The sequence below is a fragment of the Micromys minutus genome (genome assembly GCF_963924665.1).
Source record: "Micromys minutus genome assembly, chromosome: 22".
Classification (NCBI taxonomy): domain Eukaryota; kingdom Metazoa; phylum Chordata; class Mammalia; order Rodentia; family Muridae; genus Micromys; species Micromys minutus.
The window spans coordinates 21,477,794-21,505,359 of NC_137957.1; the positions used below are offsets into that span (position 1 = coordinate 21,477,794).

Sequence of the window (27,566 nt, forward strand, 5' to 3'; positions counted from 1 at the left end):
AAGGATGCTAATAGTGGAGAAAACTTCATGGGTTTCGAGGAGAAAGATCACATAAGTCATATCTGTGCTTCTCAATCTACAGATTTTTTCCCCTAAAGAGCTCATCCTTTCTTTAAAAAAGCTAAATAAAATAAAAAATTACCTTTGAGATTTAATGGCAAAAGTTCTTTAGACAAATTCTTGACCTCCCTCAGAAATGATTCTTACATCTGTTTCAGGAGAAACAAATGATGTGTTTTATAAGGTTAATTTAAATAATTTAAAATTTCACAACCACATTGTAATTCACTGTTTATTAAATTATTTGTGGATAGACTCATTTCTACTTCTCGCAGCCTTTATAGCATCATGGGCTCTATAGGAAGTATTATAGAAATACTTAGTAACATAATTGAGGTCTCCATCAATGGAATCAGCTACCAGGAGACAGGAACTTTCCGATATAATTGGTCAGAGGATGTGACCATTGTTGGGTTCGGGATGGAAGGCAGAAAAAACTCATTTTAAAGATGGCGCTTAAAAAAAAAAATGAAAGCTTTTTTTTTTTTTTTTTTTTTTAAATCATGCATTTTTCTACCCTGCTACTCGCGCCTCCTTCTCTTCCCAATTAAGAGCCCTCTGCCGACCCGTAGATTGGCAGGTCACAGGGGTGGGCCTGCGCATGTGCACTGGCTTGTCCTTGGGTGAGCATGAAGGCCTCTCTGCCTTTGTCTGTGGTGTGTCGTCCTCAGTCGAGTTCCATAAGGTTAAGAGGTGTCCTGAAGCTGTGGCTGTGTGAGCTGTGGCTTCTACTGTTGGGCTCAGGTTTGAACGCCAAACTTCCACATGAAGAGGATGTAGACTTTATTAATGAATATGTGGGTCTCCATAATGAGCTCCGAGGCACCGTCTTCCCCTCAGGGGCTAACCTGCGCTTCATGGTGAGGCCAGAAAGCTGTTTCCCAGGCCTCTGCTCCAAAGGATGGGGAAACTCAGAGACACTCTCATTTGAGTTAAAAAAAAAGATACAGTTTAAAAATATAACCATTGCGTCTCTAATACATAATCAGTTCCATTGTTTTACCTATGACCAATTGTGGAAGAAGTTGGAGTACTCCCCAGGAGTGCAAATTTTAAGGCACACCAATTTAGAAATTGTGTTTTAATGCAGCTGTTTTTCAAATATCAAGAATCAATACAATCTTATCAATGATCCTCGAATGTGAATTAGTAGAAAGCGAGAGTATCAGGATAATTCGAATGTAAGGTCAGATCTTATTTTGAATTTTTTCCATTGTAAATTTTCCACTGATTCTGCCAAAACAAACAAAAACTTGATTAATGTTTGTTTGCTTCTTCCTTTTCTTTCCTTCCAGTTTTCCAAAGTTTTCTTTGTTTTTATCCCTGCACTGAATTTTGCTCCCAAGGTCTAATTAGGTAGCTAGTTGAGTATTTCCAGGATCAGAAGCCATTAAGTCTGGGAGATTTTATATAATCTATAGTTTCTAAAGCCAAGAACAGCAGGACTTTTAATTTATGGTCAGAGAAATGAAACATGAGATATATCTGGCCTTGGGAGGAGATGTGATTCCTAAACTGTTCCAAAAGTCATTAATTGGATGATATTTCATGATTTCCATTAAAAAAAAATGACTGCAAAAATCTAGCAAGTAAGTAACCCTTTCCTAGTTAGTCTGTTAAGCAGTTCTAATTCACATTATAAACTACATAAGACTGCTATCCTTAGATATGTCTTCTTTTTTTTTTTTTTTTTTTTTTTTTTTTTTTTGAGGATTCATTCCTTCACAAAGAGTTCTGAAGACTTTTAAAGTATTATGTTTTAAAAAGATTAACTATAGCAGTTACTATTATCAAAGACAGTGGCAGGTTCAGCAAACACCAGGAATATGCTAGTGTTGTGTTTTTTATATCTTCACTGGTTTGGGTATTTTCAATCATTTGATGAATTAATTATAGGATGAGATTTGGTTTTAATGCTAATTTTTTAAAATACTATTTAAAATTGTATTTTATTACAGTGTATTTATGCACATACGCTCAGGCACAAGTGCAAGCCATGACAGGCATGTGGATATCAGAGGATAGATAACTTTCACAGTCAATTCTGTCCTACCCTGTGGACTCCAGGATGTAATTCAAGTGCACCTTCAACAACAGAGCCATCTCCTGGGGCTTGATGCTACTTTTTGAAATGCTGCTTCAGTTGGCCATCTGTTTCTTGTTCACTTTCACTGTCTTGTGTGGTCAATCCTTCCTCACTGTTGGGTTTCAGGGATCACCACACAAACCATACAAACATTGATCTTATGCAAGAATAGTTTATTGAATACACACCCTAATACTGGTCAGACCAGGGACATCACTTAGAATTATCTGAACTATGAGAATAGGTATCTTTTTCTGTCTGCTTATAAAGGAAAAAACATCACAGTGAGCTCATACGCAGGTGCAGGCAGTGCTATGCAGTGGTCAGCCCTGACTCAAGATATTTTAGATCTAACAGTTCATATTGACCTTTGATTCGATGGATACTACATAAAGCTTTGTGGAATTTCTTAAGATTAGCAAACCTCATATAGGACATTCAAAACAGATAGAACAAAACAAGGTATGTGGCTAGCATGTCCTTACTCTGAGCCAAGTCGATTCTGTGTGTCAGTGGCTGGCCGGCATGGAACCAAAGGGCTACAGCTATTCTTGGGGGGAGGGTGCTCCAGACCGTAGCACTCACTTACTGAAGATATTCATTTCCAGCCAGCATCTTGTATTTTCTACTAATTGTTCCACCAAATTTGAATGATCCTTCCTCTTAAAAAATGAGTAAACACAGTGGTTTCTGGCACAGCCTTTGTAAGCTTTGTGATCTTTGAAACACATAAGATACTTCAATTTTTAAAAAAGAATAGAAAACATCAGACCTGTGAGCTCATGTCATATAACTTAAATTTTAAAAAGGATACATTTTAGGCTTAACTTAAGGCTCTACCCTGCATTTACTTGTTTTCTTTTTGAATTAAAGTATGGTGTGAGTGTAAGGTTTGTCTCAGTATTTTCTTTCTTCTTCTCTTCCTTTGCCCCTTTCCAGTGCTTTCCTTTCTGCCCCCCCCCCCCCACCAAGAAAGAGGAAGAGGAGAAAGTAAGAAGGGAGATGAGAGGGTAGATTCGTACTTAAAGAGTTAACAGAGCAGGCAGGAGAGTGGAGAGGTGGGTGTGAGAGAGCAGAGAGTGTCTACAGATGCCTTCTTTCACTGTGTGAGTTGTCTGTCAATAGGAAACGTCTTACACTTGGGCTTCGAAAGATGGCTCAATGATTAAGAGCACTTGTTGCTCGCAAACTTCTGTAACTCGAGTTCCAAGGAGCTATAGCACCCTCTTGTGTCTTCTTGAAGTATCAGGCATACAGGTTGTCCATACATGGCACATGCATGCAAAATACTCATACATGTAAAAATAAACACTTCTAAAAGGTCTTAAAACCTTAATGAAGTTTCCTCCTTTTCCTTCATGGACATGCTTTTGATACTGTATTAGAGAAACCATGGCCAAATCCAGTTTATGAAGTTTGTCTTCTACATTTTTAGGTCTTAAAATTAGGACTTTGATCGATTTGTGATTATATTTTTGATATGGTATAAGATAAGGGTCTTATTCTTTTTTGTATGGATGTGCAGATTTTCTGAGACATGTTTTAAAGTATTGGCCTTTGTCAATTAAATGGTCTTGGCAGCCTGTGTAGCAACAACTTTTTTGTGTATACAGGAATTTATTTCTAAGCTCTTTCAGTCTTCCAAGCCCTCTGAGTTTGTTTTCTTTCAGGACCTTATTATTCTTATAATTCTAGTCAGTCCCTTAAGTGTCTGAATTGCTTTCGGCGGGGGTCACACTACTTTACAGAATATTTTGGTGTAGTGAGGCATCTTATTAAGTCTCTCAGCCCCTGGCCATCAACATCAGCCTTTTAATTAGTGTCTTCTTTGATTTTCTTCAACAACTTTCCGTGGTGGTAAAATTATTTGCCTAATTTTTCTGTTCATTGTGAATGTATACAAATGTGTGTAATTATTTCTGCTAATTTTGTGCCCTCCTGTTTTACTCAAATTCTTTCTAAGATTCTCTGCACTTAAAATACATCCTTTAATAGTTTACTCAGTCAGGGTATGAATAGTAAATTCCAGATTTCTGTATCCAAGATAATCTTCATATGTTATATGCATGTGTATACATGTGTGCATGTGTGTGTATTTTATTCATGTGTAAATAGACCAGAGCAGGTCATCCAGCATCTTCCTCTGATACTCTCAACCTCATTCTTTTGAGACAGTATCTCTTATTGAACTCAGTTTATAATGCCATGCTGGCAGCTAGCGAGCCCCAAAGATACTTCTGGCTTTTCCCCATCTGCCCCAACACTGGCTTCCTTGATTGATTTTGACATTTCTTCTATTCATTAACCTAACAGATTCCTAAAATATAGTCCCTAAACTCACAACATTGGAACTGCCAGTGAGCTTGTTAGAAATAAGTTTTCAGGCCCTCCCTTGATCCTCCTGAATCCCAAATCCATGTTTGGAATCCAGTAGTCTAATCTGTATTTTAAAATAAAGTCATACAGATGATTCAGAAATGTACTGAAGTTTGAGGCCCCTTGGTCCTGCTGTTTCTCTGTTTGCCTCATGAATCTCTCCTTTCTCTGACTGGACTCATTTTGAACAGGGCTTGTGCTAGCAACCCCAGCTGCTATAATTTCGTAACTAAAAAGATCTTATCATGACTAGAAAACATTATTCACAGCAATCTTTCCCCCTCTCTGGCCTTAGAATCTTTGTGTACACTCTTTAGTGACGTTCCTGAGCCTTGGGAGTGAGTAGGTGTGACACTGATATATTTACTACTGAGCAACAGTGCTTTTCACTCTGTGCTTTGGCCAGCTATGCGTCTCTGTATTAACTGCCGATCACTCCTTATTGCAGTGATGAAAGGTAAGTCTCTGGGTCTGTGATAATAATTTTGAAGTCAGTGTGATATGTTCTAGCAAACTAATAGTGATAGAGCCTCTGACTTTCCCACTGGTTCTGGGGCAGTGTGTTGGTTAGTTTTCTGTCAACTTATCAAATCATTTAGGGTCCGAGACCAGCTTGGTCAAACAACAGGCTCCCCAGGGCAGGAAACCACCTGTGAGAATTATCTTCATTTCTCTAAATTTTTAGCATACCTATAAACACATACACAAAAGACATTTTTACCATTACCTCTACCATTACCTTGTATCTTTTTACAAGGATTATTCACCGCTAGCCCAAACTTTCCTTTCCACTCCCCCGCCACCCCAGCCCCCCCCCCCCCCCCCCCCCGCCGCAATGTCCTTCACTGAATCCCATGTACTGGGTCCACATTGTAGTAACACCTGCCCAAGACCAGCTCAGTCAATCAACAGGTTCGCAGGAGCGAGGACTGAAAGAAAAAAAGAGACAATCAAAATTGTAACATGACTTCGGCCAGTTCTGAGGCTGAAGCAAAGCCTTTTTTATTCAGTCCTCTTTTAAACCACTTTAATGGCATGCAGAAAGATGACCACAGTTCTGAGTCAGAGAACAAGCAAGTCAATAATTAAAAATCCAAGAGGCCACGTGGTAGAGATCAGGGACTAGAGGGGGTCCCAAGAGACAAAGAGACCATCACACCTACATCGGCTGAATGTGCTTTGAGCTACAAGTGTAAATGTCCTGCCCTAAGCTAAAATTTTAAGTGTTCTGCCCCAAGCTTAAAATACAAATGTACTTAATCTGGGCCAGTTTCCTGGGTATAGGGCCAGAGTCTGATTTCTGCCTTGACTAGTTTCTGATTGTCCTGGTGAAGTAAAAAATGTCTGCCGCCAACTGTCCAGTAGTGCCAAAATGCTCTCCACGATTTAGGAAGGTGAACCTCAACTGAGAAAATGCCTTTACCTATAGGCAAGTGTCTGGAGCATTTTCTTGATTAGTGACTGATATAGGATGTGCCACTTCTGTGCAAGTGGTCCCAAGTCGTATAAGAAAGCAAACTGAGCAGGCCATGGGGATCAAGCCAGCAAGCAGAAGTCTTCCATGGTCTCTACTTCAGTTCTTTCTGCTGTTTCCTGCCTTGAGTTCCTCCCCTGACCTTTAAGATGTGAGATGAAATAAGCTCTTTCTTTGCTTAGGTTGGTTTGGTACATGGTCTTTATCACAACAATATAAAGCAATCTAGAATAGCCAAGTTTACAGTGCCAGACATGAATTGGTTATCCCCCATATTCATGCCATTATTACACCGGTGGGCACATGCTGTCCAGCTGGACATTACTGTAGTTTACAGAGTTCACAACTAGGTAAGGGCATTGATGGCTTCTCTAAACCCTGCAGCCTATAGTGCACCTTGAGGCACTGTAAAAGTTAGCCATCAAGGAAGAAGTGTCTAGGTCATTACTACTTTCATTCATATGTGATGAATGAAAGTGTGTGGTGTATTCAGCAATAGGATCTTACCATCAAGGTCTGGTGAGTCACGAAAAGAACTAGCAATAGACTGGAATGTTTGGTGGGAGGTCTGGGACCCCTGGATCAACAGCTCAATGTGGTGTTCAATATCTGGGGTAGGTCTCTCTGTTGTTTAACTTATGGCCTCTGGATATGACCATTATCCCCAAACTTACTCTTTTATTACCTTCCTAAGTTTTTTCTCTATACATGTTTCTGTGTGTATGTGTGTGTGTGTGTGTGTGTTACTTTCTTTTTTTTTAACGACTTTATTTTGCAAAACAAAGATAAATGTACAGATTTTAAACATATTTTGCTTAAAATTATACATTTTTGTCAGTACTGTTTTTTCAGATATTAAAATAATTTTTACATAAAACTATGTGAATATATTTTTTAGTCAGTACTTGATTTTTTCAAGGGCTTGACAGTATGCATTGAAAACCTAATAGTTACAATGAGCATAAAGTACATGCAAAACCAAACGCAACATGGAAATTGTCAAAGTCTTCTTGTTTTGTAAATATATATATATATATATATATATATATATATATATATATATATATATATATATATATATATATATATATATATATTGTTTTCTTTATTTCCTGGACTTCATACAGTCTGTGAGTTGTTTCTGGGGGAGTGCAAGCCTCTGGGGTTAGCATCCCAATATCAGTGACTGCATATTATGTCTGTTCTTTTGTGACTGGGTTATCTCACTCAGGATGATATTCTCTAGATGCAGCCATTTTCTTAAGAATTTGGTTAAGTCATTGTTTCTGGTGGCTGAGTAGTATTCCATTGTGTAAATGTATCACAATTTTTGTATCCATTCATCTTCTGAAGGACATCTGGGTTCTTTCCAGCTTCTGGCTATTATAAATAGAGCTGCTATGAACATTGTGGTGCATATATCTTTGTTGTGTATTAAAGTGTCTCTGGGGTATATGCCCAGAAGTGGAATAGTGTGTTACTTTCTTAACTCAGGATGGCATAACTAAATAAATTTATCAAATATTTTAAAGAAGTCCTATTAAAATTAACTAAAATCTAAATAAGCACTTACATAGATTAAATATTTCTAAAACTCTTACAAATTCAAAAATTGATCCAGATGATTATTTGAGGTGCAGTTGGCTTCTGTGGTACTTTGGCAAATTAAGCTGATTTAATATGGCTTTAATAAAAAGTATGATGACCTCCAAGTCATTAGTTTTAGCTTTTCATCACATTAATTAAGAGATTTAAAACCAGAGAACTTAAAGAGAGTTTTATTAGTATTTGAAAGGAAAAATAACAGTTACAGACCGGCTGAAAATCTCTCAGTTGCCAGGAGGGAAGATAGAAAAAAGGTGTCATGCCTTTTAATTTATTCCTGGGGCTACAAGAAACAGTGAGGGAGCTAAGGGTGGGGAAAGATGTACACCAGGGATACATGATTAGAAATAGATTCCCCCCCCCCAATGGAAGTGGGTTAGTGGGCTAGTGACTGACTTAGGGGAAAATCAGAATGTATCTGGCTATGCTGTATAAAGCCCTCTATAGTTCCCAGCCTCTCCCATTTGTACACATGTATGCATTCTTAGGCCCAGATAAGGAAGAGTTTCATCTACCTCCTCAAAGTAGCCTTGTCTTTTGCAGATATACTCATAAAGTGGTAGTTCAGTCCCTAGTCTGCCACATCAGCATTAAGTATAGCACAGCATAGATTCCTCTTCTACTTAGGTTTATTCGCCCAAAATGTTTATTTCATTTACTATATAATTTTGGTTATAAAGATAATAAATTCCAATTCAGAACAAAGACAAAAGAAGATATAATGAAAGTGATTTCCTGCTATATATCATTCATGTATATTAAGTGAAGCATACACATTTTAACTTTTTATGGTATTTTTGTTTGTGAATGTTTTGATACATGACATGCACATACTGTAATTGTGAGTGGTAACTAGGAAAGAACTTGAAAGGATGTCTGCAGGTTGTTGGGGTTTTTTTAATGTTTAACATGTCTTCCTAAAAACAATTTCAAACTATCCATCCACGACTGTCAGCTTGGGTGCTCTGTAGAGTAAGGAATGCTCGTAATAGACAGACTTACAAAAGACATAAAAAGCATGAAGGATATGTGGTGTGGGACACTAACTCTCATCCTCATAAATTCCTACGCTTTGCACAAAAGGTAAATAAGAATTTTGTCCTAAAGTAGAAAGACTGATTACTATGGATAAGAATGGAATTTTAAGATGTAACAGTAATGAAAATAGAAAGTTGTCTGAAAGCTTATGTGAGAAGGATTTCAGGTGCCACCATAAGTTAAAGTGTGATTCAATATACTTATTGATATAACTATATAAATTTTATATAGTTATATCATTTATAACTTATAAATGACTTAAATCTTACAATTTAAATTTTATATCATATAAATATCTTTCCCTTTCATTTTGCTTTGCTTTTATTTGTTATGTTAAATGACTTTCATTTTTTAAATATTTTATTGGATTTATTAATTTACATTTCAAATGTTATCCCCTTTCCCAGGTTCTCTTTTATAGCCCTTATCCCAATGCCCCTCCCCTTGCTCCTAAGAGGGTGTTCATTCACCCAGCCCCTTCCCAACTCACCTCCCTGATATTTCCCTATACTGGGGCATCGAGCCTTGGCAGAACCAAGGACTTCTCCATCCATTCATGCTCGATAAGGCCATCCTCTGCTACATATGCAGCTTGAGCCATGGGTCTGTCAGTTTGTACCCTTTGGATGGTGGTTTAGTCCCTGGGAGCTCTGGTTGGTTGGTATTGTTGTTCTTATGGGGCTACAAACCCATTGAGCTCCTTCAATTCATTCTTTAATCCTTCATTGGGGAGACCTTTCTCATTTCAGTGATGGGCTATGAGCATCCGACTCAGTATTTGTCCTGCTTTGGACTCTCAGGACTTGTCAGCATAAACTTCTTGGCATCCAGAATATTGTCCGGGTTAGGTAGCTGTATATAGGCTAGATCACCAGGTGGAGGAGTCTCTGGTTGGCCTTTCCTTCAGTCTCTGCTCCAAACTTCTCTGTATTTTGTCCTGTGAATATTTTTTTTCTCACATCTAAGAAGGACTGAAGCATACAAACTTTGATCTTCCAACTTCTTGAGCTTCATGTGGTCTGTGGATTGTATCTTTCGAATTCCAAATGTTTTGGCTAATATCCACTAATCAGTGAGTACATATCATGGCTGTATTTTTGTGATTGGGTTACCTCACTAAGAATGATATTTTGTAGTTCCATCCATTTGCCTAATTTAATGAAGTCATTGTTTTTAATAGGTGAGTAGTACTCTGTTGTGTAAAACTACAACATTTTCTGTCTATTCATCTATTGAAGAACACCTGGGTTCATTACAGCTTCTGTCTATTATAAATAAGTCTGCTCTGAACATAGTGAAGTATGTGTCCTTGTTATATGTTGGATCATTTATTGGGTATATACACAGAAATGGCATATCTGGGTCCTCAGATCTAGCTTACTTATGACCAATTTTCAGAGGAACCACCAGACAGATTTCCAGAGTGGTTGTACCAGCTTGCAATAACACCAAAATGGAGGAGTGTTTCTCTTTCTCCACATCTTTGCCAGCACCTGCTATTACCTGAGTTTATGATCTTAGCCATTCTGACTAGTGTGAGATGGAATATCAGAGATGTTCTGATTTGCATTTCCCTAATGACTAAGGATGTTGAACATTTCTTTAAGTGCTTCTCAGCCATTCGATATTCTTCATTGAGAATTCTTTGTTTAGTTTTGTCCCTCCATTTTAATAGGGTTATTTGATTCTCTAGAGTCTAACATCTTGTGTTCTTTGTATATATTGGATATTAGCCCTCTATCAGATTTAGGATTGGTAAAAAAAAAAAAAATCTTTCTCAATCTGTTGGTTACCGTTTTGTCCTCTTGACAGTATCCTTAGCCTTACAGAAACTATGTAATTTAATTAGGTCCCATTTGTTGATTCTTGATCATAGAGGATAAGCCATTGGTTATCAGGAAATTTTCTCAGTGCCCCTGTGTTCAAGGCTCTTCCTCACTTTCTCTTCTATTCATTTGAGTGTATCTGGTTTTATGTGGAGGCCTTTGATCTACTTGAACTTGAGCTTTGTACAGGACAAGATCTAAGAATGGTTAGTTAGATTTGCATTCTTCCAAATTCTGATTGCTAGTTGAACCAGCACCATTTGTTGAAAATGCTGTCTTTTTTTTTCCACTGGGTGGTTTTAGCTCCTTTGTCAAAGATCAAATGACCATAAGTGTGTGGACTGATTTCTGGGTCTTCACTTCTATTCCATTGATCTACTTGCCTGTCTCTGTACCAATAACATACAGTTTTTATCATGATTGCTCTGTAATAAAGTCTGAGATCAGGGATGTGATTCCCCAGAATTTCTTTTATTATTTAGAATAGTTTTCATTATCCTAGGTTTTTTTGTTATTCCAAATGAATTTTCAAATTGCCCTTTCCAATTCTATGAAGAATTGAGTTGCAATTTTGATAGGGATTGTTTAAATCTGTAGATTGGTTTTAGCAAGATGGCTATTTTTACTATATTAATCCAGCTAATCCATGAGCATCTTTCCATCTTTTGAGATCTTCAATTTCTTTCTTCAAATACTTGAAGTTCTTGTCATACAGATTCTTCACTTGCTTGGTTAGAGTCACACCAAGGTATTTTATATTGCTTGTGACTAGTGTGAAAGGTGTCATTTTCCTAATTTCTTTCTCAACCTGTTTATCCTTTGGGTGGAGGAAGACTACTGATTTATTTGAGTTATTTTATATCCAGCCACTTTGCTGAAGTTGTTTATCAGCTGTAGGACTTCTCTGGTGGAATTTTTGGGGTCACTTAAGTATATTATCCTATCATCTGTGAATAGTGATATTTTGACGTCTTCCTTTCCAATTTGTATTCCTTTGACCTCCTTTTGTTATCTAATTGCTCTGGGTAGGTCTTCAATTGCTATATTGAATAGGTAGGGAGAAAGTGGGCAGCCTTGTCTACTCCCTGATTTTAATGGGATTGCTTCAAGTTTCTCTACATTTAGTTTGATGTTGGCTACTGGTTTGCTGTATTTGCTTTTACTATGTTTAGGTATGGGCCTTGAATTCTTGACCTTTCCAAGACTTTTAACATGAAGGGGTGTTAAATTTTTGTGAAATGCTTTCTCAGCATCTAACTAAAAGATAATGTGGGGTTTTATTATTTGAGTTTGTTTATATAGTATATTACATTGGTAGATGTCTGAATATTGAATAATTCCTGCAACCTGGGATAAAGCCTACTTAATCATGATGGATGATTGTTTTGATGTGTTCTTGGATTCAGTTTGCCAGAATTTTATTGAGTATTTTTTGCATCAATATTCATAAGGGAAATTAATCTAAGGTTTCCTTCTTTGTTGGGTCTTTGTATTGTTTAAGTATAAGCATAATTATGGCTTCATAGAAGACATTGGGTAGTGTTCCTTCTGTTTCTATTTTGTGGAATGGTTTGAAGAGTATTGGTATCAAGTCTTCTTTGAAGGTCTGATAGAATTCTGCACTAAACCCATCCGGTCCTGGGCTTCTTTTGGTTGGGAGACTTTTGATGACTGCTTCTATTTCTTTAGGGGTTATGGGACTGTTTAGATGGTTTATCTGATCCTGATTTAACTTTGGTATCTTGTATCTGTCTAGAAAACTTTCCATTTTTCTCCATATTTTCCAGTTTTGTTGAGTATAGGCTTTTGTAGTAGGATCTGATGATTTATTTTTAATGCCCTCAGCTTCTATTATTATGTCTCCCCTTTCATTTCTGATTTTGTTAATTTGGATACTATCTCTGTGCTTTCTGGTTAGTCTAGCTAAGTGTTTATCTATCTTGTTGATTTTCTCAATCCTAGTTTTGTTTATTCTTTATATAATTCTTTTTGTTTCTACTTGGTTGATTTCAGCCCTGAGTTTGATTATTTCCTGTTCTGCTCCTCTTGGGTACATTTGCTTCTTTTTGTTCTAGAGCTTTCAAGTATGCTGTCAAGCTGCTAATGTGTGCTCTCTCTGCTTTATTTTTGCAGGCACTCGGCGCTATGAGTTTTCCCTTTACCACTGCTTTCATTGTGTCTCATAAGTTTGGGTATGCTGTTCCTTCATTTTCATTAAATTCTAAAACGTTCTTAATTTCTTTCTTTATTTCTTCTTTGACCAAGTTATCATTGTATAGAACATTGTTCAGCTTCCATATGTGTGTAGGCTTTCTGTTGTGTTTGTTGTTATTAACGATTAGTCTTAGTCTGTGGTATCTGATAAAATGCATGGGATTATTTCAATCTTTCCTGTGTCTGTTGAGGCCTGTTTTGTGACTAATTATGTGGTCAGTTTTGGAGAAGGTACAGTGAGGTGCTGAGAAGAAGGTATATTCTTTTGCTTTAGGATGAAATATTCTATAGATATCAGTTCAATTCATTTGTTTCATAACTTCCATTAGTTTCTCTGTTTAGTTTCTGTTTTCATGATCTGTCTGTTGATGAGAGTGGAGTGTTGAAGTCCCCCACTATTATAATGTGAGATGCAATGTATGCTTGAACTTTAGTAAGGTTTCTTTCATAAATGTAGGTGTCCTTGCTTTTTGAGCATAGATATTCAGAATTGAGAGTTCATCTTGGTGGAATTTTTCTTTGATGAATATGAAGTCCTTCATTATTTTTTGGATAGCTTTTGGTTGAAAGTCAATTTTATTCAGTATTGGAATGGCTACTCCAGCTTGTTTTTTGGGACCAATTTCTTGGGAAAAAATTTCCAGCTGTTTACTCTAATGTGGTATCTGTCTTTGTCACTGAAGTGTGTTTTCTGTATGCAGCAGAATGCGGGGCCCTTCTTATGTATCCAGTCTGTTAGTCTATGACTCTTTATTGGGCAACTGAGTTTATTAGTGTTGAGAGATATTAGGGACCAATGATTGTTGTATCCTGTTATTTTTGTTGTTAGATGTGGAATTATGTTTGTGTGGCTATCTTCTTTCAGGTTAGTTGAAAGATTACTATCTTGTTTTTTCTAGGATGTAGTTTCTCTCCTTGTGTTGGAGTTTTCTATCTCTTATTCTTTGGAGGGCTTTACTGACAGATATTGTGTAAATTTGTTTTTGTCATGTAATATCTTAGTTTCTTCATCTATATTAATTGAGAGTTTCTTGGATATAGTTGCCTGCACTGGCATTTGTGTTCTCTTAGGGTCTGTATAACATCTGTCCAGGATCTTTTAGCTTTCATAGTCTCTGTTGAGAAGTCTGGTGTGATTCTGATAGGTCTGCATTTATATGTTACTTGACCTTTTCCCTTTACTGCTTTTAATATTCTTTCTTTGTTTTGTGCATTTGGTGTTTTGACTGTTTTGTAATGGAAGAGATTTCTTTTCTGGTCCAAACTATTTGGAGTTCTATAGGCTTCTTGTATGTTTATGGTCATGTCATCTGTGTCTTTACTGCTTCTTTAATTTAGTAATCTTTGCTCTCTTTTATACCTACTATCTTTATGTTTGATCTTCTCATTTTGTCCTGGATTTCCTGGATGTTTTGGGTTAGAAACTTTTTGAATTTTGCATTTCCTTTAACTGTTGTGTCAATGTTTTCTATGGTATCTTCTTCCCCTGAGAGTCTTTCTTCCATGTCTAATATTCTGTTGGTGATGCTTGCATCTATGACTCCTGATTTCTTTCCTAGGTTTTCTATCTCCAGGGTTGTCACCCTTTGTAATTTCTTTCTAGTTTGTATTTCCATTTTTAGATCCTAGATGGGTTTTTTTTTTCTTTCCAATTCCTTCATCTGTTTGGATGTGTTTTCCTGTAATTCTCTAAGAGATTTTTGTGTTTTTTGCATTTCCTCTTTAAAGGCTTCTACCTGTTTACCGGTGTTGTCCTGTACTTCTTTAAGGGAGTCATTTGTGTTCTTCTTAAAGTCCTCTAATATCACCATGAACTGTGATTTTAAATCAGAATCTGCTTATCTCTGGTGTTAGCAGGTCTTGTCTGTAAAGGTGGCTTGACCCTCCTCTAATCCTGTGTGTCAGCACTATTGGGAGACCATCTCCTTCCCACTGGTATCTGGGTACAGATATCTGTGGCACAGGGTGAGCTCCGAGCACAGACAGAACCCGGAGGGATCCTGTCTCAGACTGCTTCTCAGTTCTTATGTTCTGAGGGTTCCATTAGGATTCCTCTTGGGCCAGAAATGTGAGCAGAAATGGTGGTCTCATCTATGCTCTCAGGTGTGTCAGCACTACTGGAAGACCAGATCTCTTCCAGGGGGATCTGGGTTAAAGAACTGTGGTACAAGGTCAGCTCAGGGCACAGACAGAAACAGGAAGGATCCTGTCCCAGACTGCTCCTTTATTCCTGTGTCTTGAGGGGTCTTGGTGGGTCCTTCGGAGAAGAAGTGGTGGTCTTACCTCTGCTTTCAGGTATGTCAGCATTTCTGGGAGACCAGCTCTCTCCCTGAAGAATCTGGGTACAGAGAGCTGAGGCACAGAGTCAGTTCAGAGTGCAGGCCCTCTTATAAATGTCTTATAAATAAATTCAAATGTCAAAATGGCTGAACACAAACTAGAATGTGTCTGTGAGTGTATGTGTACAAGTGTGTGCATGTGTATGTGATGCTTATGTGTGTATACATGCATATGTGTGGGTGCTTGATGCTTGTTCACATGTGTGCCTATTTGTAAGGTTTGTGTATGTATGTGTGCATATGACTATGTGTGCTTGCGTATGTGTGTGTAATCCCAGAGGTGCATGCCCATGCAGAGGCCAGAGGAAGGTGTCCAGTGTCCTCTCTGATTCTCTCTTTTAGGACTAGGTATCTCCCTAATCTAGTGTTGTTTTCTCAGCTGGGTTGGCAGCAGGTCTTCACAATCCTCTTGTCTCTACTTCCGCAGTGCTGAAAATGTGAGGACCAACTGTATCCTGACTTCTACTTTTATATCTGAAAATAATATTTTATATATAATGAATGCTCAATAAATAGCTATTAGATGGATATTTTAACTTACTGGGCACAAAAGACAAAATACTAAGAAGGTATATGCTGATCAAACTATATGTAAGCTTATTATATAATAATCCTGAAAAGGTATATGAAAGGCATTAGAACGATTAGTTTAATCTTTCATTTGACTGTTTCAATTACAGACATATTTAAAAACTTCAGGAAGAAAGCAGTCATCTTCTTATTGGTGACCAGAAAACACTTTTTCCCCCTTACAAATACTGCTCCAGAAGGAAAAAAAAAAAAAAAAAACCAACCACATAATATAAAGTTGATCTAGTTCTCCCTAAGGGAGTAAATGCCAAAAAATAAATAAATTAGAGCATTAAGACAACATTATTTTTAATTATTTTGTTTTCTCTGCTTTTGTGTGTGTTTCTTTTTCAGACCTGGGACGTAGCTTTATCGCGTACTGCTAGAGCATGGGGTAAAAAGTGTGTGTTTCAGCATAATACTCATCTAGATGATGTCTATGAGTCTCATCCGGTATTTACTAGCATTGGTGAGAACATGTGGGTTGGTCCTGAAAAGGACTTTACTGCAAGCAAAGCTATCAGAAGTTGGCATGAAGAAAAGAAGAACTACAATTACTTAAACGACACTTGCCTGGAGGATAAGGACTGTTCTCATTACGTTCAGGTATCTGGTGCGGGTAGTGTTGTTAAATCAGTAGGTTTCCCAAGTGCTTCACCTACTTTTCTGTTTCAAATTTACAAGCTCAAGTGATAAAATTGCTCCCTCGACACGATAAAAATTTTAATCCTGTCTCCATCTTTAAATGCCCACCACTCCATCCATTATGTGAATCATACAAGAGATAGCTATTGTCTGCATACAAGACCAAGGGGGTTCAGAAACCAGCTCACAGTAGAGATGGGTGGATGCAAGGAAGACTTTTAAAGAAAGCAGCTTGCACCCCGATTCCGTAGATCAGACGGCAGACATGGCTAACTGGCCAACTTCTAGTGTTATTTTCACGACTCGAGGTCTCACCTCACCCTCCAGGAATTCTCATCTACTATTCATTTCCCATGGTCTCCATTACTATTCCACACAAGACCTTAAAGAGCTCAAACTCTACCAAGAACAGGGACCTTGCCTTTCTACCCACCCAGTCTCAAAACAATACGACCCTACTAACTTCAGTGAATATTTATGTCAGAAATCAAAGACATCTGGGATAAAGTTGAATTTATTTAAAACATAACACGATTCTCCAAGCTGCTTTACATCTCATGTAAAACGTAATTCTGAAATTTCTTCATGGTTTTTAATTCTACTCTTCATTTTCCAGCAAATGGATTTTTCAAAGACTTCTTGATCAGTTCTTTTTTTTAATCAGTTTATCCTTCTACCTTTGGATAGGAAGGCTGGAGTCCTTCCTGTGTCCTCATCCCCTCCAGTATTGATGCTCTTTCCTGCCCTGTCATTCTGGCCACCAAGACATTCTTGTTCCCGATATTGGACCTGCTAGACGTTGCTTGGACTCTTACATTTTGTTATCTTATCTTGTTATTGTTTGCAGTGGTAGGAGGGGTCCCGTGGCCTAACTAGACAAGTGGTTCACCCTCCATCTTGTCACTGTTGCTTTGGGGGTATTTTTGTTTGGTTTTTGCTCATTTGTTTGAGACAGGGTTTCTTTCTGGGTGTGTCCCTGGCTGTCCTGGAACTCTGTAAACAAGGCTGGCTTCAAACTCACAAAGATCTGCCTCCCTCTGTAGTGGGATTAAAGGTGTGTGCCACCATCACCTGGCCAGACTTTTGTCTCTGTTCTTTAATATAGCCCTGTTATTTCTTTAAGAATGAAAATTTTAAGACAACTAACGATTGTAAAGAATTGAGTAGGAGACAGAAACACTCCCCTTCCCCAGATGTCATGAGCCAAAAGAAGAATTTCTTTTCATTACTTGAAAGGTTACTAACAGAGAGGTTCTGGAATGCCTGTCATTATTCTGGTCTTTTTTTTTTTTTTTTTTTTTTTTTTTTTTTTTCCTCCTTAACCCCTCTAATTCAGGGTGGGTTTTTGCTTTTGTTTGTTTTCTTTTTGTTTTGTTGTTGTTTTATTTGTTTGGGTATAGGGAGCAAATCTCTTCTTGGTCTTTTCTTTCTTTTTTTTTAACTTAATTTTTTTAATGTTTTCCCTTTACATCCTGAAGCTGTCCTCTGAGGTGGTGTGCAGCTGGATCTCGGTCGTGTCTAACGTGACATTCGAACTTGGGTTCAGTTTGTGAGTCACCTCTCTACAGAAGGAAAGAGAGCCGAGATGCTCTTGATCACATTCGCCTCGCACTTGCTCCTGCCTGAGGCCCCCATTGTTCCTTTTCCTACCTTCTACTAGAAACTTCCACTTTTACAAAACCCTTCATCTCTAATTTTCCTTCCTCGTGCCAAAGACCTAAAACTTTCCAATCTAATCAGGTACCGGCAATCCATCTTATGAGATACGACTTCACTGGCTTAGAGCCTATCCTGTGATCTTCAGCTTTTCCCCATAATATGAAACTACGACAGTACTTACATTAATACAGTTCTAGAAATGTCCCCTGAATCCACAAGTGTCTTACCTGTGCCTAGAAACAATTTTGATAGATTTTCAATTTGAAGCTTCTGTGTGAGTGGAATATAGTATTTATAACATAAGTACTTCTAAATAAACTTTCCGTTTTCTTTGACATGTCTGTTTCAGCTCATGTGGGATGACTCCTACAAAGTTGGCTGCGCTGTTACTCGGTGTACAAGGACTGGAGCTATTACATATACAGCACTTTTCATCTGCAATTATGCACCAGGGTGAGTGGTCATAAGGGAATAAAAGTTAAATGAGATAAAAATAAAATAAGAATATATTAACTTTAAGTTTTCCTAATCTGCAATATGTTTTTGAAGTTTTTACTAACTACAAAACCTTTAAACATATTAAAAAAAGATTTCACGATGAACTATTCTAAATTTCATATGAAGTAAGTCATACCTTGAGCAAATTGGCTGTACTGAACAAACTCTTTAGTGGTTTCCACCTACAAGAAGGAAGCTTAGCATTAACTAGTTACAATAACTAAAGGAGCTGCTGTTGGGTTTCCATTATTTTCCAAAATACTATATTCTCATATCACTAATAAAAGTTTTAAAGCTCAAGCTAGGTTGAAGTTTGTGGAGTAAGAATTGTTTTAGGCATGCCTTGTAGCATGAAGTACACTGCACTGACCACAGGTGGTTGTTTGGACTACTATAAGTCATAGGATGATCCATTAATATCAGCACCGACTGGCACTTTGAAAGTCTTTGAGTCAAAGTAACCACAGGAAGCTTGGGTTCTTTCTACTTACTCATTATGTGACTATTTTCTTTAAACCTGAGCACCTGCCACTTATGTCAAATGACTCTTGCCCCCAATAGCCTGCACCTCTGAACCACTCTCTTTGAAAGTCCTAAAGTTGTAAAGTTCTATTCTTAAAAGTGTTATACTTTCCAAATAGGAAACACTCTAACCAACATCTTAAATAGAAACAAAGACTTGGATCAAAGAATATTCTTTGGGACTAAACCTAAAAGGGGAAAGAGGAAAGAAACCAGAGAGGAGAGAAGAATTGTAGAGAGATAAATCTCATTGTTTACTGATTGTTTTCCCCTAGATAAAGAATATAAATGAATATTTCTAACTTAAAAAATTTTCCATCTTAAAATAGCAGAACGTAGAGACAACATTGTTTAATTAACATAAATTAATGACACAATTAACATAAATTTAATTAACATTCTGTAACATAACACCTGACTCTTTTCTTACTTCCTGCTTTTCTTTTTTTTCTAGAGGATCACTGACAAGGAGGCCTTATCAGGCAGGGCAGTTTTGTTCTCGGTGTGGTGCTCAAGACAAATGCACAGACTTCCTATGCAGTAAGATAAAAATAAATCCATAAGATGTAAGACAGGGAGGAACAGAGCCGTTGACACTCATATTATTGTGCTGTTAATGTTGACCCCAACTCTGATGTTCTCACTGTACCAACAAGTCAGCGTCACCTGTTCCTGTTCCTGTTTCCAAAAAGAAAAAAAATAGTAAAGTAACACATTTAAGAATTGTTTAGTCCCTGGGGCGTCAAAAGCAAGATTTGACATCTCAGGGTTCACGGAGGCAGGCAGTGAAAGGGAGCTGGCAATTGGAGCCATGCGGATGGCAACCAGCAGGGGTAGGTGGGGGCCTGACAGGAGCAGGTGATTTGTGGGGTCAGCCCTATGGATGGAACAAAACTTAGTTATCCGGCACGAAGGCCCAGCAAGAATCTGTAAACTTCTTAAACTTCTAAGTGTACATACACATGGACAGACAGACATATATAGATATATACATTTGGTGGGTAGCACAGAGCCCCAGAAGCCACACATATACACTTGGTGAATGGGGACGAGCTCCAGCAGCCACACTTTCTTTCTTTTCTCTGCCCTTTTATGCCTTCTTAGACAGAGGGTTTTGGGTTTTTTTGTTTGTTTGTTTGTCTGTTTTTGTTTTTGAAAAATTACCTCATAGACAAAACTTTACACAAGAAGGGAGTTGCAGAAGGATGTTGATACTAAGTTCAAATCCGTGAGTCATTCTGTAAGGTCATTATAAGTTCAAAGCAACTGTTTCACGTGGCCTCATTCTCACAATATATACTGTGGCCTCAACCTTGGGCCTAACTTTGCATGTTTTTGTCCCTGATCAAAAATCTGTTCTAAGTCTGTTTTCTCTTCTTAGTGCAATTTATGGAAGCTCGTTGTATTTCTTATTGTGCTGACTTTACTTACTATCCTGGGGAGGGGGGCACATTCTATTCTTGACTCTAACTTTATTACATCTTTCTGGCAAAACAACTAAAACCATCTCCTTAAACTTTCTAAAATTATTTGAATCAAATCAGGAGTGCTATAACATAATTGATTCATCTAAACAGCATTAATTCATGAAAGGTCATCTTCATGTTGTTCTGCAGGACATTTGCTCAGTAGGGTGGGGTAATGCTCCAGAACCATTAGTCTCTGTAACAGCGGCAGGAAAGACATATCGGCAGCAAGAAGCAATCCTGGGATGAAGCCTCTGGGGCTGCGGCTCTCCAGAGCTCACCCGTCACAGGCATGCAAAACAGTGGCCATCTCCAGAAACTTACTTATTTGCCTTTCCTAAATGTCTTCTGTCAATGGGGAGATATTCCCTAAAATACTCAAAGGGGAAAAAATGTAGAAAGTATGTCATGTTTAATTTTTCTTTTACTTTCTCCAGATATAAGAATTTATAATCCAAAGCTATAAGTACAGCTGGGATATAAACACTTAGTAAATACCATGAGCAATAAGGTCAGAGTATATTTCTCTTTTGTGCACATCAAAAAAAAAAAAAAAAAAGTTAATAAAAAAAAAACTGCCCTAAAACCACTAGTTGGCAGTGTAGCACTTTCTGTTGAATGTGCCTTACCCTTGCAAGCCTTCATTTTTCCTGAATCAAGATGCAAGTTGTCTGCTAACATATAATATGCTCAGACCACCCATAAGGAAAAAGGTGACTCGGATGTTTATGCTTAAGTCTTATTTTTTTCTATTTTCTTTACATATGCTTTTCTTTGGAATTTTTAAAAACTTTTTTTGCAGTCGGTTCAGTTCATTTACAATGACCGATACTTCTCTGTATTAAGAGTTTCAGCAGCTCTTTCGGTAATAACTGCATGGACGCTTAAACTTTCATGCTGTTCACATTCTTCAGTTGGAATATAGAGATCACCTTACTCTCCCCCACATCCCACAGTTGGCTTACGTTATTCCACAAAAACCTTGAGATTTGAGAATAACATCACTGACATGTACTTGACTCTATTTCAAAGAACTGAAGAGCTGATAACCCACATACAGAATGTATTGTGTCTATACCGCTCATCAGTTATGTCTGCATCTTCTTGGCTCTTCGTTCCTCATCTTCTGTCTTTCTTCTGGTATCATTTATTTCTTACGTGAGGAATTTATCTCAGTAGCGCTTTCACAACGGACCTACTAGCAGTCAATTCTTTTAGAATTCAATTTAGAGTTCCTCCTGATGTAGATGTCTCTATTTCTTCTTCTTCATTCCTAAAAGACTATTTTAACTGCTGGGTGACACAGAATTCTGGAGTAGTCTATTCATTTTACCACTTCAAAATTACAGCAATGCCTCCTTCTGGCCTCAATGGTTTCTGATAAGAAATCCAGTTAGTTATTTGTGGTTTTTTTTATAAGGTAGTTTTTTGATCTAGTCCCAGCAGTTTGATTGTGATGTTTGGAATGAGGGTTGCTTTTAGTTTATTCTGTGAACTGGATAATCAACTGCTTGAACCTCTAATTTATGTTTTTCAGACACAGAAAGTCTTAAGCCATTTTCCTTCCTTTCTGGTATTTTTTCACACCACCTCACTAGGTCTCCTCCTAGAATTTTGTGTGACATACACAGAGGAGGTGTTGCTATTTCCCAGTTGGTTCCTTGATGCTCTCGATGTATTCCTTTTTTGTCTCTCTCTTTTCTTTTCCTCTTTAGAGATTTTGGATCATTTCTGTTAGTCACCTTCCAGTGTAAAGACTATTCTGTCACCCTTAGTTTGTTAGTGAGCTCTCTTATGGTACATTAGCAAAAGAATGAAAATAGACCCTTCTTATCTCCTTGTACAAAGCTCAAGTGTAAGTGGATCAAAGATCTCCAAATAAACCAGATACACTGAAACTATTAGATGAGAAAGTAGGGAAAACCTTAGAACACATAGGCACAGGAGAAAATTTTCTGAACAATGGCTCAAGCTCTAAGGTCAAAGATTAACAAATGGGACTTAATGAGATTGCAAAGTTTCTGTAAGGCTCAGGACATTGTCAAGAAAACAAAACGGCAGCCAACAGAATGGGAAAAGATCTTTACCAACTCCACATCAGATAGAAGCCTAATATTTAAGGTATACAAAGAACTCAAAAAGCTAGACACCAGAGAATCAAACAACCCTATTAAAAATGGGGTACAGAGCTAAACAAAACATTCTAAATTGAGGAATATTGAATGGCTGAGAAACATCTAAGGAAGTGCTCGACATCCTTAGCCATTAGGGAAATGCAAATCAAAACAACCCTGAGATTCCACCTCACACCAGTCAGATTGGCCAAGATCTAAAACTCAGATGACAGCAGATGCTGGCAAGGTTGTGGAGAAAGAGGAACACTTCTCCATTGTTGGTGGGGTTGTAAACTGATACAACCACTCTGGAAATCAGTCTGGCGATACCTCAGAAAATTGGACATAGTACTACCTGAAGACCCAGTTATTCCACTTCTGGGCATATACCCCAGAGACACTTTAATATACAACAAAGATACATGCACCACAATGTTCATAGCAGCTCTATTTATAATAACCAGAAGCTGGAAAGAACCCAGATGTCCTTCAGTAGATGAATGGATACAAAAATTGTGGTACATTTACACAATGGAATACTACTCAGCCACCAGAAACAATGACTTAACCAAATTCTTAAGAAAATGGCTGCATCTAGAGAATATCATCTGAGTGAGAATACCCAGTCACAAAAGAACAGACATAATATGCAGTCACTGATAGTGGGATGCTAACCCCAGAGGCTCGGACTGCCCCAGAAACAACTCACAGACTGTGTGAAGTTCAAGAAAAAAAAGAAAACAAAACAAAACAAAAAAAAAAGTCATGCTCAATCCTTACACACCAAGAACACATTGACAAATTCCGGGTTGTACCCTGTATTACATGTACTTTTTGCTCATTGTTAAAAAAATAAAATAAAATAAGAAAGAAAGAAAAAAGAGCACTGACTGCTCTTCCAGAGGTCCTGAGTTCAATTAACAAAAACTATATGGTAGCTCACAACCATATGCAATGAAATCTGATTTTCTCTCTCTGCTGGTGTGTCTGACAGCTACAGTGTACTCACATACATCAAATAAATAAATAATTTTAAAAAAGAACTGAATTAGTAAAACTAAAAAAAAAATAGTCTATAATATTTTTGAAGTCTCTTGGAATCCACAGAACAAGAACTCATAAGAGAACTTCTTAGGCCTGGAATTGGGATTTTTCTTAGTCTTTGGCTCTTGTGGAAGCATGCCCCGATTAGGTCCAGGTCAGAATTTCCAAGCTGGTTTCTTCTGTGGGCTTTCATTCTGAAGTTCAGTTTCTGTCTTTAGAATGCTTTTCAGATCCACCACCAAAGTACAAGCCTGATCACTCAGAGACCCAGCTCAGGGTCTAACATCAGTAATTGACAAATGGGACCTCACAAAACTAATATCCTAAATATATTAAAAAACTCAAGAAGTTAGATTCCAGAAAAACCAAACAACCCAGTTTTTAAAATGGGGTACAGAGCTAACCAGAGAATTCTCAACTGAGAAATCTCAAATGACTGAGAAGCACTTAAAGAAATGTTCAGCATCAATAGACACCAGGGAAATGTAAATCAAATGACCTTGATATTCCACCTTATAACAACCAGAATGACTAAGACCAAAAACCCAAGCAACAGCACATGCTGGGGAAGATGTAGAGAAAGAGGAACACTTCTTTATGCATGTGGGATTGCAAGCTGATACATTCACTTTGGAAATCAATCTGGTAGTTCCTCAGAAAAGTGGAAATAGTTCTACCTGAAGACCCAACTATACCACTCCTGGGCATGTAGATGTTCTACCTTACCACAAGGACACAAGCTGCCTTATTTGTAATAGCCAGAAGCTGGAAAGAACCCAGATGTCCCTCAGATGAAGAATGGATACAGAAAATGTGGTTCATTTACACAATGGAAGACTACTCATCTATTAAAGATGAGAACATAATGAATTTTACAGGCAAATGGATGGAACTAGAAAATATCATCCTGAATAAGGTAACCCAAACCCAAAGGAACAAACATAACAAGTACATACTGACATGGATATTAGCCAAAAAGTTCAGAATACCCATGATACAACACACAGACCATATGAAGTTTAACAAGAAGGAAGGCCCAAGTGTGGATACTTCAATCCCACTTAGAAGGGGGAACAAATAATCACCAGAGGCAGAGTAAGGAAGAGGCCTAGGTGGGAGAGGGGAAGGGGGAAGAAAAAGTGAGGCAGAATTAGGTATGGGGGGGGGGAACTAGAGATTTCCACAGGGTCAGGAAAATTAATAGAAAACAGTAGCATTGGGAATTGGGGGTGGGCAGGGGAAACCTCTAGAAATTTCCAGACACTAGAGATATGAAAGGCTCCCAGGACCCAGTGGGGATGACTTTAGCAGAAATGCCCAACAGTAGGGAGATGGAACATAAAGAGACTACCTCTAGTAGCTAGACGTGGTCCCAGTTGAGACATGGGGCCACCTACCCATCTTCAAAATTCTTGACCCAGAATTACTTCTGTCTAAAGGAAATGCAGGAACAAAAATGGAGCAGGGGCTAAAGGAAAGGCCATTCAGAGACTGGCTCAATTTGGGAACCATCCCATGTTCAGGTGCCAAGCCCTGACACTATTACTGATATCATGTTGTGCTTGCAGACGAGAACCCAGCACAGCTGTCCTCTGGGGGGTTCTATGAGCAGGTGACTAAGGCAGATGCTGATACTACTACCAACCATTGGACAGCTAATCCAGACCCCCTTAAATCTCCCAGAGGCTAAGCCACCAACCAAAGCACATTCATGGGCTGGTCCTTGGCTCCTGGCATATATGTGGCTTTTCTGGCTTCAGTGGAAAAGGATGTGCCTAATCCTGTAGAGACTTGATGCTCCAGGGAAGTAGGGATACTAGCAGGTAGCAGGGAAAGGTGGGAGCAAGTGGCTGGGTGGGGAAGCATCCTTAGTCCCAGCACTCAGGAGGCAGAGACAGATGGATCTCTGTGAATTCGAGTCCAACCCACTCTACAAAGTGAGATCAAGTACATCTAGAACTGTTAAACAGAGAAACCCTGTCTTGAAAAACTAAAATAAGTAAATAGATAGATGGTAGATGACTGATAGAAAGATAGATAGATGCAGATAGAATAAAGAAAAAAGAAAAAACCTGGTTAATATGTGGTATACTTAATTAGTACACTATAAATAATAATAGTATACATATATGGAATTATCAAAAATAAAAGATTAAACTTATGTAATTAATGGGAGAATTATGTCAATTTGTATTTTTCTATACTTTTTATCTAGTGGCCAAAAATAAGACTTAGAAGCTGACAGACAGAGTGTTCAGGTAGCTCAGGAGACAGAACACCCGCCAGCCTCCGCGCACCTGTATGCATGGATACAGGTATCACAGATAAACACACACACTGTCTAAAATCTTTCCTTCCAAAGTAGAGAAACAATATATTTATAAACAAATGTAAGTTAGTTTAAATATTTAATTAAACAAATATGAAAGAATATAATAAACAAGAACAATTGGTACCAAGTTAAAAAAAATGTGCCAAGAAAAATGCTCTGTGACATTCCTGCTTCTGTTTAAGGCAGAATAAATACACATGCATCAGGAAGAGAGCCTACACACTATACAGACAAGGGTTCTTTTTTGAAGGATGTTCCAATACAGAAGTCACCACATAAAGTATAAAGGACCAGTATCAAAATACTAAAATATATCAAAGGTACAACGGAGTTCAGTTCATATCCAAGAGCCCTCAAAAATAAGTAGTAAATATCACCTTAAAGATAATATCAATGCCAGACAAAGCCCACATTAACCCTTCACTCCTAGATATGTGTACTTATCTTAGTCGAAGTCAAGAATGATTGGTTAGGAAGGGAATGGGTCCAGATGGAAGGGGCTGGGAGAAGCAGAGGCAGGGGGAAACTTGAAACCAGGTGTATTGTGTGAGAAAAGAATCTGTCTTCAATCAAAGGGAAATAAGATGATTGGCTGACCCCTCCACCCAGGGAGCAGATGAGAAGGAATTCGTCTCCTTTCCAATGTAATTATGACATTGAAAACAATAATTAAAATCAATGAAACTCAGGTGGGAGACTTAACCTTGCAGTCTCGGAAATGAAAATATAAGAATTTCATGAAATATAAGAATTGCATGAGGAAATGAGTAAATCCATATTAATTTGGAGTAACAATGTGGAGAAAGATGGAAGAACTGTGGTGCTCTACATGGTCAGTGTGAAAAGGACCTCGAGAGTACAGAAGTGCGTGCCCCAGCATTTGAGACATCAACAGCACTTAAATCCATATCTGCCTAGTTCTGCCTTTCCCTCACCAACCACGCTGACTTCTACTTTAAAAGAATAGTGTGTACTTCTGCTGGAGCAGACATCAAAGAACTCGACACCTTAGACCAGTGGTCCTCAGCCTTCCCAATGCTGTGATCCTTTAATATAGTGCCTCATGTTGTAGTGACCCCCAACCAAAAAGAAAATTATTTCGTTGCTACTTTTTAACTAATTTTGCAGCTGTGAGTCATAATGTAAGTATCTGATATGCAGGATATCTGATATGTGACCTCAAAGGGGTCACAAACCACTAATTGAGAACAGCTGCCTTAGACTCTACAATCATAAAAAAAAATGGTGGTACTGCTATTGGGAAACAATTCTTAAAGAGATCAAAAAATGTATTTATAGTCTTTCTTCTTCATTCTAGGTAACGCAGATCGTGACAAAGCTACATGTACGTATTGCTGTCTTTTGTTAAACAAATCAACCGTGTTATGTAGAATCTAGCTTTCCTCAATTGCCTCTTCTTTTACAGACTATCAGTTCTGGTACCCACCGTGGGAAATGCCCCGCCCACTCGTGTGTAATCCAGTGTGTTTATTCACCTTATTCCTGAGATTGTCAGCTCTGATACTATGCGTCATCATCGTTCTGGTAATACAGTCCCAGATTCCAGTTGTCTTACGGGAAACTCCGATGGTATTTTCAGCAGAGGGGGGACTAAAACCTGAGGATGAAAGAGTGATGGAGGAGGGAGAGGAAGAGATCCAGCAAGAGGATAACCCAATAGAAGCCAATTCCCAATAG

At 38.0% G+C, this 27,566-nt stretch overlaps 1 protein-coding gene across 1 annotated transcript; it reads left to right on the forward strand.

The window, feature by feature from the left end:
- Positions 1-689: 689 nt before the first annotated feature.
- Positions 690-27,566, forward strand: GLIPR1L2 (GLIPR1 like 2; the record flags this gene model as incomplete). The annotated part of the gene is made up of 6 exons (XM_080935370.1): positions 690-920; positions 15,943-16,194; positions 18,242-18,345; positions 19,367-19,452; positions 27,187-27,213; positions 27,295-27,566. The coding sequence occupies 6 exons, from the start codon at positions 690-692 to the stop codon at positions 27,564-27,566; spliced, it is 972 nt and encodes a 323-aa protein (XP_080791496.1).